Source organism: Bufo gargarizans, chromosome 3 (genome assembly GCF_014858855.1).
Source record: "Bufo gargarizans isolate SCDJY-AF-19 chromosome 3, ASM1485885v1, whole genome shotgun sequence".
NCBI lineage: Eukaryota > Metazoa > Chordata > Amphibia > Anura > Bufonidae > Bufo > Bufo gargarizans.
Window position 1 is genome coordinate 308645470 of NC_058082.1, and position 22235 is coordinate 308667704.

General features: G+C 44.5%; 1 protein-coding gene and 1 long non-coding RNA gene across 3 annotated transcripts; one reads left to right on the forward strand and one right to left on the reverse strand.

Annotated features, from left to right (window-relative positions):
- Positions 1–840: 840 nt before the first annotated feature.
- LOC122933088 lies at positions 841–10630 on the forward strand. Its single transcript, XR_006388380.1, has 3 exons — positions 841–967; positions 1128–1162; positions 10497–10630. It is a non-coding gene; the product is annotated as an uncharacterized LOC122933088 (long non-coding RNA).
- Positions 10590–20818, reverse strand: SMIM12 (small integral membrane protein 12). Of its 2 annotated transcripts, none has more exons than XM_044287847.1 (2): positions 20738–20818; positions 10590–11162 (listed from the first exon to the last, which is right to left on the reverse strand). In XM_044287847.1, exon 2 carries the CDS (start codon positions 11118–11120, stop codon positions 10845–10847), a length of 276 nt encoding a protein of 91 aa, XP_044143782.1. In that variant the 5' UTR covers positions 11121–11162; positions 20738–20818; the 3' UTR covers positions 10590–10844. The 2 variants fall into 2 exon arrangements, with proteins under 2 accessions (XP_044143782.1, XP_044143784.1); XM_044287849.1 differs by lacking the exon at positions 20738–20818 and adding an exon at positions 11464–11549.
- Between the last annotated feature and the right edge of the window lie 1417 nt (positions 20819–22235).

Below are 22235 nucleotides of genomic sequence, written 5' to 3' on the forward strand. Positions count from 1 at the left end.
TCAATTATGCCATTAGAAAGTACAACTCGTCCTGCAAAAAACAAGCCCTAAATGGCATGGAAAAGTAATAAAGTTATGGCTCTTGAAAGGCAGAGAGGAAAAAACAAAAATGAGAATTGATAATGGAGCCAAGGAGTTAAACAAACAGCTGAATGGATTATTTTAGGAGCCATAATTCAGGCCAGATCAAATACATGTGTATTGACTAATAAAGGGTGAATTAGACAGGCAGATTATGTAGGTGATTGGAGGAGGAGGCCGCTGCTATTACATGGGGATGAGCAATAGCTAATGTGATTGTTTGCCCCCATACTGAATGATTGTTTGCCGGAAGCAGATCATGATTAGAATCACTATCTGCTGCCGGCAAACAATGATTTTTAAACCTGTTGAAAGACTTGAATTGCCTGAAAAATGAGCAAACGGCAGCACTATTACACTGCCAGATCATCGCTAAAGAGCTTTCATACGAACACTAGTTAGTGATGATCTGGGAGACTATCTGCCTGTCTACATACACCCTTAACCCACATGCATTACTGAAAATTTAAAGAATCAACCAGTCAGTTACATGGCAAATGTATTTTGCCATTCACATGAGACAGCTATATAAAATGGTTAAATTCCTTCACTAGTAGCCATAGGTTTGTCAATGTCTCACTTGACCTAGCCAAGTAGTTTGTTCTCAGGCAGAACACAATGCTCTTTTTATGACATTTCCTCTTAACATGCTAGCCCAATTTCTTATTGAATTTCTTATTATTAAGAGCACTTCCCCTACTAAGTACCTCACATTACATCCCCTACAAGCTACTTCCTGTGCCCTTACAAGAATAATCCAAGACCTCAAAGAACAGACACAGTGATAAGAGAACTCCTATAGAATAGCTGTGCTAATCAGCTGCCTGCATATCTTTTCAAGGGCTGGCTTCCCCGCATACCCAGGAAGACGCCCGATTCTACTACAGTAAGCTGCACCCTTTCTCTCCGCATCTAATTGTATTTGCAACAATAACAAGAAACTTTATTTCCGTGTTAGTCCCCATGTTTTGTTCTCCGCTTCACAATGCTAGCGCTTGTAGATCTTTTTTATGTTGTAATTTAAAACTCCTTATTGTGTTTTTCAGACATGCCAGTCCAGCTACAATAGAATACTTAAAGGGTAACTGTCATAATTTTTTTCATTTGCTAGTTTGATAGAGTTAGGCATGTATACTTGTCACGGTGGGGAGTGGGGAAAGCCCCACACCGTGCGGTGTCAAAGGGTAAAAGGGGATCAGCCTGGCCAAAAGGAGTAATAAGGGAGCAGGTCACCTACTACAGCGTCCCTAATCCTCTCCCTGACTCCTCACCGTATGAGCGGACCCCGATGGTAGGACGACTCATACTCAGGATTCCTAGAGACCCTAAATCGCCCTGGTGATCCCTCACCAAGGAGCAGGGAAGAGACTACCTGTTCATTCCAGTAATGGAGGAACAGGTGTTTCTATCTGAGGCCAGCCTGCAAGGAGAGGGGAACACATACAGCTTAAGGAGATGGCAGGTAAGCGAAACCAATAACACACTTACCTGCCACAGACACACCGACTGGAACCAGTGCACAAGTGCTGCTGTCCACACCAACATAAAAAGGACACAGCACACACCACAAACCACACAGGAACCCAGAACACTCATAGCTGCAATAAACATGAGACAGGGGAATGTCTACCAAACATGACACCAAACACCACCAGACATGTAACACCAAACTAGACATACAAACACCCTGAACATAACCCACTCCATACAAATAGGGACAGGAAGGGAAGGAGACACCGAGATGACATTGATGACCACAAGGGTGGCCCTCACTGGACAGATGGAACACCCTGGGCTGGAGCAGAGCTCCAGCACCAACAACAGCTGAAGTACAACTGACTCCAGCCAGGGAGCCACAGAGGATAAAACCCTAGTGACCACATCCAGTCAGGGAATTAACCCTTACAGCACCAGACAGAGCGAGGCTACAACTTAAAGGGGAAGTGCACACACAAGCATACCAAACCACACGTTACCACCGGCAACAGCATGCTTCGCAACCATGTCACGGCAAACATCCAGAAGGCCGAGACACTGCCACTGCATGCTCTCACAGCAACACATTGCTGCGGGCAACCGCAAGTGTGGCAACAGTGCCACAGCGCAAAACAAAGGCCGTGACAATACTTGAGTTAGCCTGTCAATGAATGTCAAAAGATCTGTAATTACCTTATAACTAACAGCTTTCATTAATGTCCTCTGTCCCTTTTCATTGCCCCCGTAAAAGACAGTTGCTAGGGCTCGTCTGTCTCTGGCTAAGACAGGAAGACGGAGGGGCGGTCCTTCACACTGCATGCCTGCATTAGGCTTCAGAGTGAGGAGGCGTGTCTCTCAGTAATCCAATCTGACTGGCTAGCAGTGAGCTGTTGGCTACAGTAAGTGTGCATGGGAAGTGAGGGAAAGCAGTTTTGGTCTCAGAGAACTGGCAGAGGAGCCAGCTTGAGAAGGTCCTCATATTGTAAATGTTTAAACAGCCATAACTAAGGGAAAAACTTAAGGAAAATAGTGATATGTGAAGAAACTAACGATTGCTTTATGCATAATGCTGCTACAGCAGTAACATATGCTAAAATTAACATGTTGGTGTGCAGTGTTCTTTTTCCTCCAAACATAAAGCCTCATGCACACGTCCGTGGAACACGGACTGTGAGATACCGGCCTGGATTCCTGCTGAGTGCAGGAGCGCATGGCGTCATTGGTTGCTATGACGCCGTGCGCTTTGTGCCGCCGCCGATGTACAGTTATACACTCGTATAGATGATACAAGTGTATTACTGTACAGCAGCGGGAGCACGGCGTCATACCAACCAATGACGCCATGCGCTCCTGCACTCAGCAGGAATCCAGGCCGGTATCTAACGGTCCGTGTTCCACGGACGTGTGCATGAGGCCTAACACTGAGCATTTGTGCTACAAAAGTCTATGTTTGTTTCATCTGCTCATAGAACATTGTCGCAGAAGCATTGTTGAATATCCAGGTGGTCTTAGGCAAATTTGAGATGGGTTGCAGTGTTTTTTTGGACAGCAACGGCTTACTTCATGGTGTCCTTGTTGTTTTTGCAGTTTGTAGAGTCTTCTGTTGGTCTCTTGCTGTTAAAGGAGTTGCCTCACTTTAGCAAGTGGTATTTATTATGTAGAGAAAGTTAATACAAGCCACTTACTAATGTAGTGTGATTATCCATATTGCTTCCTTTGTTGGCTTGATTATTTTTTCCCTTTCCATGGGTACGACCACCTTGCAGTCCAGGAGCAGTGGCCAAGCTTGCACAGTTTAAAAAAAGCGTGGCCTCTCTGGTGGCCAGGACCGTGGGAGCTCACATAAACTGGTGCTTTTTTCTATAGTGTGCAAACATGGCCACCACTGCTGGATTACAGGGTGGTAGTAACCATGGAAACGAGCAGTGTATAATGTGATGAAAAAATGAATCCAGCTAGCAAAGGAGGCAATATGGAGAATCACAATCCATTAGTAAGTGTCTTGTATTAACTTTCTCTACATGATAAATGCTATTTGCTGAAGTGACACAACCCCTTTAACCTTCGGTTCTTTCAAGATTGCCTGTGGTGCTTTTGAAATAATGTTAAAATTTATTTTCTCCATTTCCCGATAATTTGTCTGACTATAGATTGCTGTATACCCAGGTCTTTAACAATGTTTTTGCAGATTTTTCCACTTTATGCATGTCTCTAACATGTCTACTGAGGTTTCCTAAAAACTGTTTGCATTAAAACATTGTTCACACAGACCAAACTTTCTTGAGAAGAACTGATATGTCAGTAACCAGGCATTGTGTGCCTTTATTAATAGACAAAGCACCTATCTCATCTTCTGAATTGAAACACCTTTTACAAATTAGCTCTTGGCGAAGTCCTTAACATGGAGGTTCACTTAAGGCTGTATTACACAGCCCTATGTGGTAGACAATTATCAGGAGTGAAGTGTTCCCTCCCAGCAATCGCCTGCTTGCTAGCGGAGGAGACCACTGCTATTACATGCAGAAATCTCTATGCAGCGATCACTATGCCATCACTCATCTCCATGCTGTATAGTGGTTTACCAGCGGCAGATCATTATTAGACACCCTGATAGGTCACCCGCAAACGATAATTTTGCTCATTCATAGGGCAATCTGCGGCAGTATTTCACTGCCAGATGATCGCTAACAAGCGAACACTCGTTAGAAATTATCTGCTGAAAAATCAGGCAGTATAATACAGGCTTTACTTTACTCCTTGCACAGTTTATTGTTCGTCTATAAGTTAGCTAACAACCAGACCACATTTTATTAGTAGTCAATCGATTCACGTAATTCCAAAAGGGCTCATTTGTTTTTTCTTGCGGCTGTGTAGTCCTGCATCTTTCTGCCAATTCCCATGTTCCTATGTGTTCATATGTTTTGTTACTCACAAGCCTAATCCTGCCTGTGTTTAGTCTTCAAGCATAAAGTAACAATAGATGATGGAGTCACCAGCTTGTAGTTTCCTCTAGAAACCCATTACAGCACTTATCAGATGAAGGCAGCAAGTGTTTCCTCATTATGCTGAACTAAGAGCACAAAAGTCAAGGTCAAATGCATCACTCTAGAGCTATAGTTTATATTCAAATACACATACATATGGTTAGAGACAAATTAGAGCTCATCACTATTCAAACTCATTTACAAGTCATAATTTCAGCCAGAATTTTTATATAACTGAATAGGATGAGCAGTTGTAGGTACACTGCACCGCATTTGCAAAGAAGACGGAGCGCAGGTAATTTTGAAGAGGAAGTAGCGCTCATATGAGCACCACTATTACTTCAAATAGGTGAGTCACACCCCCACCAATCTGATATTGATGACCTATCCTAAGGACAGGTCATCAGTATTTAAAGAGGACCTTTCACCTGGAAAAACATTGTAAACTAAGTATCCTGACATATACAGGGGCGCCCAGGGATCTCACTGCACTTACTAGTTTCCCTGGGCGCCGCTCCGTTCTCCCGTTATGCCCTCCGGTATGTTCACTCTCTAAGTTATAGTAGAAAAAAACCTCCCAGGCTGTGAGCTCTGCACTGCGATTGGCCAGCGCTACAGCCTAGGAGGAGGAGACGCCCAGCAGAACAAGGGCAGACTCCGCCTACTATAACCAAGAGTCCTAAGTCTCAGCCTACTATAACTTACTGAGTGAAGTTACCGGAGGACATAATGGGAGAACGGAGCGGCGCCCAGGGATAATAGTAAGTGCAGTGAGATGCCCGGGTGCCGCTCTCCATGTCTGTATACTTCGTTCACAATGTTTTTCCAGGTGAAAGGTCCTCTTTAAGTCAGGGATATTATTATAATCTTACAAAATCCTTGCATCCAGATAAAAGTTAAACTTTAGATTTCTAGAAGGATCTGCTGACAATTTAATGTCAATGGAGACCGCCCGACTCACTTCCAGGCAAACAGGTCTTACAGCATTAGGACTTGCTAGCTGGTCCTTTGCTTCACTAGAGATAAGCAGTGCCAATGGGTGACTGGTGGACCTATTTCCCCCTCCCTCCAAAGAAAAAACTTGGCCAAATAGTTGTTGAGCTAATAGTTACTGGTTAGGGAGAATAGCTGAAAGGGCAAGCAGAAGCCGGAGAAAAAAATGTCATCTCAGTGACCAGATTCAGTTGAAACGCATTTTAAACATTCCCTTTGGACACAACTCCTCACATATCTGTCATTTGCTAATGGACGGAGGAGAGAGACCCAAATACACATTAATAACCACATTCTTCTAAAATTGGCCGGTTCAGTTGACGTATCTAATGTTCATGGGCTTCTTTACGTAGCATTAGCCAATAACATTGTATCTGTCAGCTCCAGTTTCATATAAAAATGTGAAGGGCTTTTGCAAAAGCAAATGGAAACAGTAACTAAACTGTAAAAATAGCTGCTTTTGGCACTTTTTTTTTATCACTTGACAATATCTCGTAACAATGTTCTCTTCACCTCAGTTACAGACACTGTACTAAGCTTTTTTTTTCAAACTCCCATTGGAGGCTGATTTTGGTTTGTCTGATGGAAACCCAATGGACCCCATTATAGCCAAAGGGGTCTGTCAGGTGCCGCTGGTATCAGTCATGTAATAGACTGGTCTTTGGCTTGCATTCCATTTTTCTGTGCCTATGACGGAGATGTGCTTTGCTTTATAGACCTTAGATGGGTCACTTTAAGGGATAGCTTCGTGAAAATGTCATGTACGTAACTGAGGTGAAAGAGATTTATAATAACCATTTAGTATTTAAACAAGTGCTCTTAACCCAGACCAAAGATTTAAAGAGACACAGATTACTCACACCACTGTTTTCACTCCATATTTTTCACAATTTTATAATTATGTGACAGTCAATGAATAGTAAAAAAACATGCTACTCTAGACTCAATTGGGCTCATTTATTAAACTGGTGTAAAGTAGAACTGGCTTAGTAGAACTGGCCCATAGCAACCAATCAGATTCCACCTTTTATTTTTGACAGCTCCTTTGGAAAATGAAAGGAGGAATCTGATTGGTTGCTATGAGCAACTAAGCCACTTCTACTTTACACCAGTTTGATAAATGACCCCGCATGTCTTAATCTGGAACACAATTTTAATGCGCCAACTGCTATCTCTGATGTCACTAGGATTGCCACCTGACCAGTAAGTGACTGGCATGTCTGGAAAATAAAACAGAGAGATAAATGTTGGTATTAAAGGGATTGTCCAGGATTTTACTATCGATGTCCAGGCCAGCAATATCTAACCGGTTAGGGTCTGACACTCTGCCACCCTGATCAGAGGGGTCTGACACTAGTGGTGATTTTTATATATTGGCACTTCGAGAATTCGCAAATATCTAGAACATAGTGCTATATCTTCGTAATTGCAAATATTCTAGATTTTTTTTGCTCGTGGGCCAATGAGAAGGCTGCAATATCTTTGACTTTAGGAGTCGTGTTGATCGCAAATTTTCGTATCACAAATTTTCCTATTAACGATTTTTGCAATCAAGAAAATAATGACTGGAGATAATGAATTCTTGAATATATGACGAATATTCGCAAAATATTGCAAATTTGAATATTGCCCCTGCCGCTCATCACTGTCTGACCCCCCGAATGGGAGCAACACTGCATTGACCAGCTTTGTCCACTACACAATGGACGGATCTGTGTTGTTCCAATGCCTGATCTACCCTGAAACAGCTGATCAGCATTGGTGCGGGTCCCCTGCTGGTCAGATGATTAGACTAATTACCTGTCCTGAGTATAGGTCATCAATAGTAAAACCTGGAAATCGCCTTTAAGTTTTCCCTGGCAACAATAATTGTTGAAAATTTGTCTTGCAACTCAGGGAGCACTCTTATTATTGTGACCAGGGTCAATGACATAACCCCCTCACTGCCCTAGACCACACTATATGCTGATGTTAAAGGGGTTTTCCGAGATCTATTTGATATATCCTCAATATTCTTAGGATAGGTCATTATTATCTGATTAGTGGAGGGTCTGACTCCAGCAACCCCGCAGGCTTGTGATGTCGCATGGCCTTTTTGCAGTTCAACCCAGTCTTTGGATAGGTGTGATGCTGTTTCTGAGAAGAGAGCAGCAATGTTTTTCTAATCCTGGCCACCAGGGTTGAATTCACTAGTCTCTCAATTACCCTAGACCCCAGGGATTTTAAAATAACACTGTCTTTTGAAGCCATGTCGCCAACATCAAACCCTGTTTTTATCCAAAAGGAATCTAGTCCTAGACAACAATTTTTAATGCCTTGTTAAAACATACGGATCTAAAATAAAGAGGTCTCCTAACCACTCCTAAATTTAATGGGGTTGTCTCTCATCAGCAAAAAGCATTTATTATGTAGAGGAAGTTAATACAAGCCACTTACTAATGTATTGTGAGTGTGCATATTGCCTCCTTTGCCGGCTGGGTTAATTTTTTCATCACATTATACACTGCTCGTTTCCATGGTTACAACCACCCTTCAATCCAGTAGCTGTGGTCATGCTTGCACACTATAGGGAAAAGCACCAGCCAATGCTTTCCTATGGTCCTGGCTAGGGATCGACCGATATTGATGTTTTAGAGCCGATACCGATAATCTGTGAACTTTCAGGCCGATAGCCGATAATTTATACCGATATTTTATATCTCATAATATATATTATATTAGTTGGTAGTCACTGAGGTGGTGGAAATTTGCATTTGGCACTAGTATATTATAAATGTAAATTATAAATTAATAAAGCCCTTAGTTGGTAGTCAATTTATAATTTATAATATACTAGTGCCAAATGCCAATTTCCACACCATCCCCCCTCCTCACTGACTTTATTAACCCCTATCAGATCTCAGATCAGCCCTTTATTAACCCCTATCAGCCCTTTATTAATCCATATCAGACCTCAGATGAATAAAATAAAAAACTCTGGGTCCGTCGTCTCACTCCCCTGTCTTCTCCGGCCCGCGCTGCACTGACAGCGTGCAGTATCAGGTCATAGTGCGCCCATCAAAGAAGACCAGGGAGGGTGAGTATTGGAAGCGCTTGCTGTGCTTCTTCCCTGCTCCCAGAACCCGATGCATACTAGTGCGCGCTTCCATAATAGAAGCGCTCGCTAGTATTCGCATTATCGGTGTACTGGCAAGGTTAGATGCCGATACCGATAATGTACAAAATCCAGAATATCGGCCGATAATATCGGTACTTCCGATAATCCGTCAATCCCTGGTCCTGGCCACCAAAGAGGCTGACACTTTTTTTGCAAGCACGACCACTGCTGATGCATTGCAGGGTGGTTGTTACCCCTGGATACGAGCAGTGTATAATGTAATAGAAAAAGGAGTCAAGCCGGCAAAGGATATGGACAATCACAATACATTAGTAAGTGCCTTATATTAACTTTCTCTACATAATAAATGCTATTTGCTTAGGTGACACAACCCCTTTACATGTTGAACCTCATCCAGTGTAATAAGTTATACCCTATCCACAGTATAGGGGATTACTAATATATTGGTGGAGATCCTACTGCTGGGACCCCCACAGACCATGAGAAGAGGGACTACATACCCCATGGGGCCCAATAAATCGGAGCGGGTCTCTGCGCATGCACACAGCCGTGCATAGCTGAGTGCTTATACTCTACTATCTCGGGCAGTCCCTTAGAGATTAATTTATTACAGGGCCGCCTGTTCCTAAAAACTGTGTGAAAACAGACTTTTTTTTTGTAATCTTGCATCACAAAAAGTAATACCAAGCGATCAAAAAGTTGTATGTACCCCAAAATGGTACCAAGCAAACCATCATCTCATCCCGCAAAAAATGAGCCCCTACATAAGACAAATCGCCCGAAAAATAAAAAAAAAGCTTTCAGAAGATTTTTTCTTTTCAAAATGGCGTTTACTGTGTAAAATAAACAAATATACATATTAGATGTCACCGTGTCCATAATGACAAGCTCTATAAAAATATCACACGATCTAGCCCCTCAAGTGAATGCTGTAAAAAAAAATAAAAAAAACTGTCAAACAGCTATTTTTGGTCACCTTGCCTCACAAAAAGTGCAATACCAAGCGATCAAAAGTTGTATGTACCACAAAATAGTGCCTACATAAGACAATCGCCCCAAAAAATGTAAAAAAAAAACATGATTTTAGAAAACGGCAATGCAAAACTTGGAGTTTTTTTTTGCCTTCCTCTGGATGAACTTGCAGGATAACAGGCCGAACTGGATGGACAGAGGGCTTTTTTCAGCCCTATAAACTATGTTACTAGCTCTGTAAGCGCATTGACCAGCAGAATAAAGATAACGTCATTTACCCTTCATTTGGTTTTTGTGGTACCACAACCCCTAAAGTAAACACATCAGTAGTCGTAAGGGCCTGTTCCAACTCTCCAGTGTTTGGTGTTTTTTTACCCAAAATTTTTTAAGCCATCATAAGTGAATGTCCAGACTGACCCAGGCTGGTTCTCGTTTTTGCGAAAGACCTCCTTTGCGTTGCATACACCATTATCTTTAGTCTACATGTCTCAAATAAGATTAGCAAGGCTATGTCCACAATTTTCTTTGGTTTTCTGTTGTATTTGTTGGACACTTTTCTCCAAAACTAAGGGTTAATAATTGGATGTCTATCTTGTCAATTTCTAACATCTGATAATTCTTCACCATAGAACTGCAGATGCCTCATTAAATAAAGATATAATCTTCCACTGCTTGACAGCCAGGTCCAGAAGTGCTGGTAGCATGTAGGAATAAGCGCCATACAGTAGAAATGGCCGGAGATCTGGTTTTCACAAGCACCGTTCTCTAGTACTAAGCATTTGCTTACTTCCATATACTTAGGAAGAAACAGTTCAGATCTAGAGTACAACGCTCATTATTTTAACTTTATTATTGTCGGTTTATTTTTACAGATATAAAACCCTGTGGACTCCATCGATAGTTCCTGCCAATATAGCTTCCAGTCTTGTCTACAGCTGTTCTTAGAGTGAACAATAAACTTGCAGATCTTTTAATTTAACTTTATTTAGAAGTAAAATAATCCTCAGAAATGGCTATATGTGAACCGAGCTGCTGACAATATTGTAGGACATGAAACTGTAATTATGGAATTTGTGACATTGTGATTATTGAATGACAAACCACCATAGAATTAACCGAGCGCAAAAGGAAATCCAGTACTGCACGTGTTGACCCCATTCATGTGTCTCCAGTGTCATGCAGAAGTTCCCCCTGTCACAAGGGCAAGGCATAAAGTCATCTCAACTCTTCTCTTGTCTGTTGCGGTTAAGAACTGCCTTTGGGGTAAATTCCAACTTTTCTTTCAAGCTAGTGACTTGCGTAAGATCACGACCTGCCGCCTCCTGTAAGGTCCTTTCCTCTCTCTTTTCTGAAATGCTCAGCTCCTCCTTAATCTGTTGTGGAGTTCCACGAATAAACCATTCCAATTGGTATCCTACTGTACCAACCACAAGTGCCACTGGAAAAGTGACATATGGGGCATATGTCCTTAGGGCAGCCCACAAGACAGGCCACATGGTTCCTCAGGTAATGTTACTGAAAAGCAGGCAAGTGAAGACCTACAGATATAAGAAAGGTTATTAATATCTGTTCTTTTCTGTAACGGACAGTGTACAATAATAGATAGATAGATAGATAGATAGATAGATAGATAGATAGATAGATAGGAACAAAAAATTCCACAGCACTTCCCAAAAAAATGGTGTATTTATTAAACCAGATGCAACGTTTTGGTTCGCTCTATGGAACCTTTTTCTGCTTGAAAAAGGTTCCATAGAGCAAACCGAAACGTTGCATCTGATTTAATAAATACACAATTTTTGGGGGAAGTGCTGTGGAATTTTTTGTTCTTATTATTACTTGGAGGGTGGATCGTTTCCGCAGCCGGTGGCACTCCATCTCTTGATCTTGTCTGCAGTGCTGCCCAGCAAACTTATCTTTTTGTCTAGATAGATAGGAGATAGATAGTAGATAGATAGATAGACACGCCCAGGAGTCCCAGGAGTAAGCAGCACTAAACATGAGCTCCTGAGTTTTCACCAATTTATACCTTGTAATGAGCAACCTGTAAGACAAAAGCTGGAAAATACCGACTCCATGGATGACAGAAACAAGGAGGACTAAATATCTCCGAAAATAGGACAAAGAAGGATAAAAACTGGATTTTATTGATCAGACAAGAACTCTACCTATAATACAGACTACAAGCAACTGGGAGCATCAGACAGAGCTGAGCATCTGAAGGCATCTAAAAGGTAAGAGCATCCGGCTCCATCACCTGTCTAATAGTCCTTCTAGAGAGCACACCCCATAGAAGTAAAGAATATGGAGAGCCTCCAGAAAATGGAAAACTACAATTTAGAAAAAGAAAGCTCCAAGATTATAACTGACCATAGGATAGAGCTGGAGACTGCAGCCTCAGACAGCAGGGGGTCAGGCACCCAGGAGATCACATACTGTGAAGGCCAGAGAAGCATTCAAGCGAAAAAGACAATAAAACATGCCAAATTTAGAGAAAGACCAGAAACCCTTTTCAGTGATTTTACCTTAAAAGAAGAAGAAAAGAGAAAAACAAATGTGCTTTTCTATAGCCAGCAACCCACCGCCTGGCACACAGCCCTGTGCAGGAATTATAAGAATATCACCAGGTGTGGCATCAACAAGGGCCAACAGATCAGGGTAAAAGACCCACAAAATGACAATGACGTCACACTCACCATCAACGTGTACAATAATGGCACCATAGTCATCCAGGGCACTGAGGACAACCTTGGGCAGTTTGAAGATATCTTCCCTCATATAAAAGTCCAGGCCCAAACCTACAAAGAACTGACTAAGAGCAGTGATGATCCTAAATCTACAGAGACAACTACCAGAGACCCCCTAACCCCTACAGAGAAAACCAACAGAGAGCCCCCTTCAGCCCCATGTCCTAATTCCTCACACCCCTCCCTAGAGATCCTCAGAGACTGCTTATCTCAGCTAGAAAGAGACTTTAAACACTTTAAAGAGAAGCTTCAAAGAAATTCTGGTGACAAAAATGCAAATGACCAAGTAGCTAAAGAGATAACCAAACTGAAGTGTGAACAGGCCTCAGCCCTGCAGGAAATAAGAGGTAAATTACAAGAACTGCAGCAAGAAAACACAGAGCTGAGACGAGAGATAGAAATACTGAAATCCCAGACTTATCCCCTAATCAAGGAGAGGAACCCAGGGAAAGAAGGGGGTGAAAACCAAATGAAAGCCAGCAGCCATGACACCAATACATCAATGAACTGCCAAATGGAATTAACAGAAGATGAGAGAAAAGCAAAGAACAGCAGAGTAATAAAAGAGGGGCCAGAGCTGACAACCCCCAAAACACAACCACAACAGACCCCAACAACAGAGCCAACCATTACCAGAATTCTAACACAGCAGCTTCCTACAAGAAGCCCAAGCAGCAGGCCGGACACAGACATGAGCAGTAAGCCACAGTGCCCCGATACTGTTCTGATTATAGACTCCAATGGTAAATACTTGAACACAAAGCGACTTTTCCCAGGAAAAAGAGTCAGTAAAATTCGCTGCTATACTATCGAACAAGCAGCAGCCATCATCAATAATCCATATTTCATCAAACCCAACCACATTATCATACACATGGGCACCAATAACCTCCAGGACCAGCACCAGCAGATAGCAGGACAACTGAGCCAGCTAGCAGGGACCGCACAGCAGAAGTTCCCCAGCTGTAAAATCATCCTGTCATCTCTGCTCCCAAGAAAGGACATCCCTGAACACATCATCCAGAGCATCAACACAGAGCTGGCAGCTAAAATCAGCGCCATGCCAGACATGACCCTGGCACAACACCCCTCCATAAACTATCATCACCTATATGACAATAAACACCTCAATAACCAAGGAGTCAGCCTTCTAGCCAAAGAATTCAAAGACATAGTGCTCAACAGAGACCCCCGGCCCAGACCCCACACAAGACAAAAGCCTATGGAAAAGTCACCAACAACAAATAGACCTGAAACCTCATACCCTCCTCAACAAACTGGAAATGGTGACCTTTACCCAAAATATGGCCATCAGAGGCACAAACCATGGAGGAATCCACCTGCCTCACATAAAGTAATGCAGAGCAAAGACATTGAGGAGATAAAGACCCTGCTCAGCACTCTGTACAGAACACTGACTAGACCAAACTGCTAGAATATGGCCACCAGTCTATAATCCAGCTTGTCCTAAATAGGGCAGCTCATTACAAGGTATACGGACAAAAAATTACATCTCTTATTGTCAGCAGCTGGAACATTCAGGCCCTGAACGCTTCAGCCTTCGGATGTAAGACACACGATCCAGACTTTACCCAAAGACTAGGGGTGCACCGAAACGAAAATTCTGGTCCGAAACCGAAACCGAAAATTCAGGATGCCCTTGACCGAAACCGAAACTGCCTTTTTGCCCAAATACTTTTAAAATACTTTTTTTTTAATGATATTTATAACAGTGCCATCCACAGACCCCCCCCCACCTCATAACAGTGCCATCCACAGACCCCCACCCACCCCATAACAGTGCCATCCACAGACCCCCACCCACCCCATAACAGTGCCATCCACAGACCCCCACCCACCCCATAACAGTGCCATCCACAGACCCCCACCCACCCCATAACAGTGCCATCCACAGACCCCCCCCACCTCATAACAGGGCCATCCACAGACCCCCACCCACCCCATAACAGTGCCATCCACAGACCCCCACCCACCCCATAACAGTGCCATCCACAGACCCCCCCCCCATTGCCGCTCAAGTACAGACTAGTTATAAAATGTGTACAATTAATAAGGATTCTATTCATGAGGCCCCCTCTGCAGTAGAACATTCAATATAGCCACATCCTACTCACAGGATCTTAATGCTGGCCGGCCGGGCAGACGAGCGGCAGCGTCACGACTGATGTCACATGCCTGCGCCGCCTCCTTCATTCAGAAAGGAGCCGGCCAGCATTAAGATAACAGCCCTGTGAGTAGGATGTGGCTATATTGAATGTTCTACTGCAGAGGGGGCCTCATGAATAGAATCCTTATTAATTGTACACATTTTATAACTACTGGAGCTGGGGGCCGGAGCACAGTGAACGCACCGGCCCCCAGCTCCTCCTCCCAGTCCCTCCCCGCTATTTTCTGCCGATATGTACCAATATCGGCCGAAATGGATTAGGCCCATTTTCGGCCGATATTTTCGGCCGCCGGAATTTCGGTGCACCCCTACCAAAGACTAAAAAACATTGACATACAGATCCTCCTCGAAACGTGGACTAAAACAGAGACTAAATCCATGGTGCCCACCGGATACAGGGAGATCTCTGTCCCTGCTCTAAAAAACTAAAACGTCAAGCTGGGCCGGAGCTCAGGAGGAATATTAGTCTGGTATAGAGAGGAGCTCTATGAGCAGATAAGACCAGTAAAGAAAGGAGACAGCCACATCTGGGGAAGGATAGCCCGCTCCATCCTCACCTCTCCGGCTGACGTCTACCTCTGTGCAGCATACATAGCTCCACCAGAGTCTCCATACTTCAATCCCGACAGCTTTGAGATCCTACAGAGGGAAGCCGCCCATTTTCAGGCCCTGGGCAATGTTCTGATCTTTGGAGACCTCAATGCAAGAACAGGGAGGGAGAGAGACTACCTGACAACTGACGGAAATGTCTATATATTCGGAGCAGACACTGACTGTGACAGCTCAGTACACACCGAGAGGAACAGCTATGACAGCACAGTAAACAAAAGTGGCAGAACATTGCTGAACTTATGTCGAAGCCTCGGACTTCATATTCTCAATGGCCGCACCAAGGGAGACTCTCTTGGTAGATATACTCTAAACTCCCATGTAGGCAACAGTGTGGTAGACTATGCAATCACAGATATGGACCCCAAAAATGTTAGTAGCTTCATAGTCACCCCACAGACACACCTGTCAGACCACAACCAACTGCTCCTATACATAAAATCCACAAGTAAACTACCGGCACAAACATCTCAGCATCTTTTAAATGGTCCAAGATGTCAGCCCCAAAGTATATGGAGACCATAAACAGCACAGAGATCCAGGAGATGCTCCATAACTTCCATAGGAAAGTGTATGAGCTGAATCCAGAAGGAGTAAATCTCGCGGTAAGGGACTTTAATAATATACTTTGCACCATGGCGGAAATGTGTGACCTCAAAAGATGCAACAGAAGGCCAAAAAAGCAACAACCCAACAGCTGGTTTGACCGGGAGTGTAAAGATATAAGGAAGGCGCTAAGAATGGCCTCAAATAGGAAACACCAAGATCCGAACAACCCCAGTCTGAGGGAAGCCTACAACAACATACAAAGGCAATACAAAAATACCCTCAGAAAGAAAATGCAAGGCAACATCTCAACCAAGCTCCTCCAAGACGCTCTCCAGGACAACTGCTTCTGGGAACTATGGAAGCAGATGGACAAAACCAGCAAGAACACCAACCTCCACATCCAAAACGGCAACATCTGGCTCCAGTACTTCAAGGACCTGTACAAAGCCATTTCGAGGGAGGATCAAAGCCCAGAACAAAAAGAAATCACGAAAAAGCTGAAGGATATGGAGGAAAAAAATCAAAGATTTCCAAAACCCTCTAGACACACCGATCACGCTGCAGGAGATAACAGAGAGGATCTCAATGATAAAGAGTAAAAAAGCCAGCGGCCCAGATGGGATTCTTCCAGAAATGATCAAATACAGCCCGCAAGGCATCCAGGCCGCATTAGTAAAACTCTACAATGTTGTGCTGAGTGCCGGCTACTTCCCCCAGAGCTGGAACCAGGGCATCATCACCCCCATACACAAGGGCGGAGACAGGTATGATCCAGCTAACTATAGAGGGATATGTGTCAGCAGCAACCTGGGAAAACTCAGTAGTATCCTGAATAAGAGGATCCTCAGCTTCCTCACCCAGCACAACATCCTCAGCAGAAGCCAAGCAGGCTTCATACCAAACCACCGCACCACGGACCACATCTACATCCTGCAGAGCCTCATCAAGAGCCATGTCCACAATACAAAGCATGGAAAGATCTATGCCTGCTTTGTGGACTTTAAGAAGGCCTTTGACTCAGTGTGGCATCCGGGCCCATTCCTGAAACTTCTTGAAAGCGGAATAGGAGGAAAAACATATGATGTCATCAGAAGCTCCTACACTGAGAACAGATGCAGCGTGAAGGTAAATGGGAGGAGAAAGGCTTATTTCCAGCAGAGCCGAGGAGTCAGACAGGGCTGCAGCCTCAGTCCAACCCTGTTTAACATCTACATCAATGAGCTGGCGGCGGCTCTGGAGTCCTCCACAGCACCTGGTCTCACCCTCCATGACACCGAGGTGAAATTTCTCCTTTATGCAGATGATCTTCTGCTACTATCGCCAACTGAGAAAGGTCTCCATGATAACATGAAAATCCTGGAGAAGTTCAGTAACACGTGGGCACTGCCCATCAATCCAAAGAAAACCAACATCATGGTGTTCCAGAAAAGAAATCGAAAAGCAGCCAGGCGTCCTCCCTTCCTGCTAAACTGTCCAATTTCAGAAACAGACAGCTACACCTACCTGGGCCTAGAAATCAGCCAATCAGGGAGTTTTAAGAAAGCCATGGAAATACTGAAAGACAAGGCGAGCAAAACCTTCTATGCCATCAGAAGGCATCTGTATCACCTTAAAGCACCACTGACCATCTGGCTTAAAATCCTTGACACCATCATCGTCCCAATCCTCCTGTATGGCAGTGAAGTCTGGGGCCCAGACATATACCCAGACTGGGCAAAGTGGGACTCTGGGCCAACAGAACTATTCCACCTAGAACTCTGCAAACACTTTCTCCAGGTCCACAGGGGCACCTCAAACAGCGCCTGTCGAGCAGAACTGGGCAGATTCCCACTCTACTTTGCTGTACAGAAGAGGGCGCTATCATTCAGATCCCATCTTCATAGCAGCAGTCCCAGCTCCTACCATCACAAAGCCTTGCTACACCAAGAAGCCCCAGAAAAACAAAGCACCCTGCAACAAGTCACCCAAACCCAGCCTGCCCAAGCCACCAACCAATATAGCCTGACAAAGGGCGAAATCCAGAGGACGCTACACAAGTACAAAGAGGAGTATATTAGTGTCTGGAAAAATGACATAAGAACATCCCAGAAGCTGACAGTATACCAAAGCCTGCAGAGGGAGTACAAACTGGCCCCATATCTGGAGAAACTCCCCAATCCAAAAGACCGACAGATCCTGAGCCGGTACAGACTGAGCGCCCACAGCCTGCTCATTGAATCCGGGCGTCATCGACAGAGGTACATACCCAGGGAGAGCAGACTGTGCCAGCAGTGCGACCAGGAGACCGTGAAGGATGAGGCTCATTTTCTGCTGCGGTGCCACAAATACTCAGCAGTGAGGGAGACTCACTTCAGGAGACTGTCTGATCTCTGCCCAGACTTCACCTCCATGGAGGAGGAAGAGAGACTCTCCATACTGCTGGGGGAAGAGGAGAACACAACGGCCATAGCAGTACAATATATTACTGCCTGCCATAGACTGAGAGGAGCCTGATATACCATGGACTCCTATACCCCCACCCTGGACCTGTCCCCATCCCCAACCCTACCCAATTATTTCCCACTTGCTTTGGCAATGCTAAAATGTATTTAGTCCTGCCAATAAAGCTGATTTGATTTGAGATAGTAGATAGATAGTAGATAGATAGTAGATAGATAGAAGAAAGATAGTAGATACTAATGTATAATTTTTAGACTTGCCAATAAAGCTTTTTTGATTTGATTTGATAGGAGATAGATAGATAAGAAATAGATAGATAAATAGGAGATAGATAGATATAACCTGCCATATACTTTTGCATTAGAGGAAACATGTTTTAAAGGGTTTTTCCAGAAGTTTGATATCAATGACCTATCCTCAATATGACCCCCATCTTTTCCTTAGCCAGTGATGTCACGTTTATCAGTCACATGAGCGAGGTGCAGCTCAGTCCCATTCAAATGAATGGGCCTGGATGCAATACCAAGCACAGCCACTTACCAACGTACGATACTGGTGCTTGCAAAGTTGTGAGGAAGCCACAGCCTTCATCACGGTCTCTTCAAACAGTTGATCAGCTGGGGTCCCGGGTGTCGGACCCCCACTAGTTTCATATTGATGACGTATCCTGGTGATAGGTCACCAATATCGAACTCCCGGGAAACTACTTTAATATTAGAGAGATGTCTGACTAAGGTCACAGGCCCACAGCCTTAGGGTCTATTCACACGTCCGTATGTGTTTTGCGGATCCGCAAAACAAGGACACTGGCAATATGCGTTCCACATTTTGTGGACCGCACATTGCCGGCACTCTCATAGAAAATGCCTTTTCTTGTCCACAATTGCGGACAAGAATAGGACATGTTCTATTTTTTTGCGGAATGGAAGTGCAGATCCGGAAATGCGGATGCGGACAGCACATTCCGGCCCTATTGAAAATGGATGGGTCAGCACCTGTTCCGCAAAATTGCGGAACGGATGCAGACCCATTTTGCGGGCGTGTGAATGGACCTTTACAGTACAATGCTGAGAGATATTGCTAATATATCCTCGGATTTCTATCCAGTGCAATGTCGACATGGAGTTTTTAGGTTCTCCCCACAATGATCATGTCTGTAAGGCCCTGCATATTATGTTGGGGGTTAAATAAAAACTTGGGCTCCAGTGCTCCCCCACCAGTGTTCATTTTCCTGGATGCCGCAGTGACGTCCCGTACACGTCTGAGGTCGGTGAGTGGATGCCTAGTGACGTGCGTGCACAAAATGTCATCTCTGCTGGACCAGGAACGACGCTAGGGGCAGGAGAGAAAAATTATATCGCCTCGCTTACTTTATCCCATTTACAGCTGATGCCTGGTTTTTATGAAACTTCTTTTTAACTTTAGGACATTTTAGGGTGTGTCACATAATGTTGGGTATGGGACACAGGGCTGAACACACTCTGATGCCAAAGACACTGGGGCCCATTTCCAAAGAACGGCGTTTTCACTGCGCTGCTGGATGATAAGCCTGGGAAGAGGTGTGTGTCTCGTCATAAATTAGGCTAATCTAAGGCAGCCAAGCACCTGGCGGAAAAACTATGCCAGCCTGGGGCTTTTTAACCAACATGTACACCTGGAAACTGTAAATATCAGTAAATATGCAGAGGCTGGAGCCCTGGTCCTGGCACAGCCACCAACATGCCCAACTGTCGAAAACTTTCCGACATGCAGCTTCATATTGTGGTATGGCCTGTCAAAATGGGGACTTGTGACTATTTTTTACACCTAAAATACACACAAGTCCCTTGATAAGTGAGCCCCATTATCGCCATGAAATATGGCAGTAGGTGGTTTCATGGGGTTTTCTCAGCTATTTTTCCAGCAAAAAAACATCAGATATTAGCGGTATGACATTACGGGATTAGGACATGCACTAAAAACATGCATTTTGTGTTCTTTTTTTTAATCACTTTTGGTCCTTTTTGGTGGGGTGAGGGTCCATGATGTTTTTTCCAAAAAGCAGCATGCTTTAAGTACGGCATTATTTCAGGCATTTCCCAGTCTACAGACCTTTCTATTGAAAAAAATATATAAAATGTTTGACCCAAAAAGTTGATAAAAAAAAAAAAAACACATTAATGTTATGACATTTTTTTAAAGCATAAAAACTGCCATTTAAAGCCAGGTTTTAGAGTATGTGCACACATTGTGGTAAGAAAACGCATGCAGTTTTGCCTCAGCTTTGCAGTGCGGTTATTGGCCTTGTGTTTTCTCCAGGTCAGAGACATTTTACCGGTAAAACCACATTGCAAAAATACATCAAATGCAGCAGCATGTTAATGGGACACCTCCTATCAGCTGGCATCACGTAGTGTCTACATGGCACATGCCACTGTACCTGCTGTGACCTACACCACTAGTGGTAAGTGTATGAGAGCTGCGGGGTCACAGGCTGGCAGAGCACCAGGAAATGGGCACCGGTTCTCCCCACACCACTGCAATACAACTTCCATGAAGTGAAGCGGCCACCAGAATATAGTACAGACACACAGCCACCTACCAACTGCCAGCCCGGTAACCTGCTTATAACACCTACTGCACCTAGCAGGCGAAAGGACCTTCCGTGATGTCATGACCATGTGATCAGTCACGTGTAAAGGCGAGGGCGGAGCTTGACTGTACTGAGCGCTGGTAGAGGGCAGAAGGACAGTGCTGTGTATGTGCGCTGCTGAAAAACCTATGGAAATCTATAGAGATAGATAAGAGAAAGAGGATGGATAGATATGAGGTAGATAATAAATATAAGATAGATAGATATGAGGTAGATAATCTAGATAAAAATATGGGGGATTCAGCCCGCACAACCCCTAGCAGGTGCACATTGCTATGGCGAAATACAGATACAAACGCAAAAACACAAAATGCAATCGCACTCTGCAACCAGCACTCTGCCCTGCCTTTATGCTGGATGTTGAATGAGGCATTGGTGTACATTTTGGCCAAAGCGTAATAAGCCACTCACCACATCAAGGTCGCCTCCATGAGTGGTCCCTAACACTAGTTCCTACCTTTTATGGGCCATGACATCACACAAAGTCCAGGGAGCGCAGGTACAGCATGCACGCCAAGCACACTCTGCTTTTAACCCCGTCCGGTGCTCATATCTATCTAATATAGATAGATAGATATGAGCAGTGGCGTAACTACCGGGGAAGCGTCTGCTTCGAGGCCGGGGCTGACAAGGGGCCCGACGCCCGGCAGCGTGTCAGATTATTTAAAACAGACCTTCCATGGGTCCAGACTTTGTTAACTAAGTAGCAGGACATGTAGAGCGGCACCCAGGGATCTCCCTGCACTTACTATTATATCTGGGCGCCGCTCCGTTCGCCCGCTGTGGCCCCCGTTACCATCTCCCGCGCTGTATGATAATTACTACTATCGGAGGAGACTGCCCTTTTTCTCAATGGGCGTTCCTTCTCCCTGGATGTAGCTGTCCAATCGCAGCGCAGAGCGTCATAGCCAGGGAGAATAAAAAACTCACCTTGTCCCTGGCTGTGACGCTCTGCGCTTCAATTTCCATCATCCATCCATGTCTGTGCCCGCTGCCTGTGTGCGCCCCTTGCCCTTGTCAGCACAAGCCCTGGCCCCTGTCTGTGCCTCCCTGGCTCTTTCAGCACAGCCCCTGACCCTTATCTGCGCCTCCCTGGCCTCTGTGCCCTGGCCCTTATCTGTGCCCCCCGGCCCTTGTCTGCACCCCTGGCCCTTATCTGTGCCCCCCCCCCGGCCTTTGTCTGCGCCCCTGGCCCTTGTCTGTGCCCCCTTGGCCCCTGTTTGCGCCCCCCTGCTTGCTGTTCTGCCATCTACTACTGCTTATTTTGTTACTCTTATATATGCAGAGGGTGTGCGCTTATATGTGCCATAATAAGCACTAGTACAGGGTGGAACAGGGGGCAGAAAGGGGAGGCTGCCATGTACTGCAAGCTATAGACAGTATCACCCCCCTTCCCAATGTTTTATATATAGATAACTAAACAAAAAAAAAGTCTTAAAAAAAAACA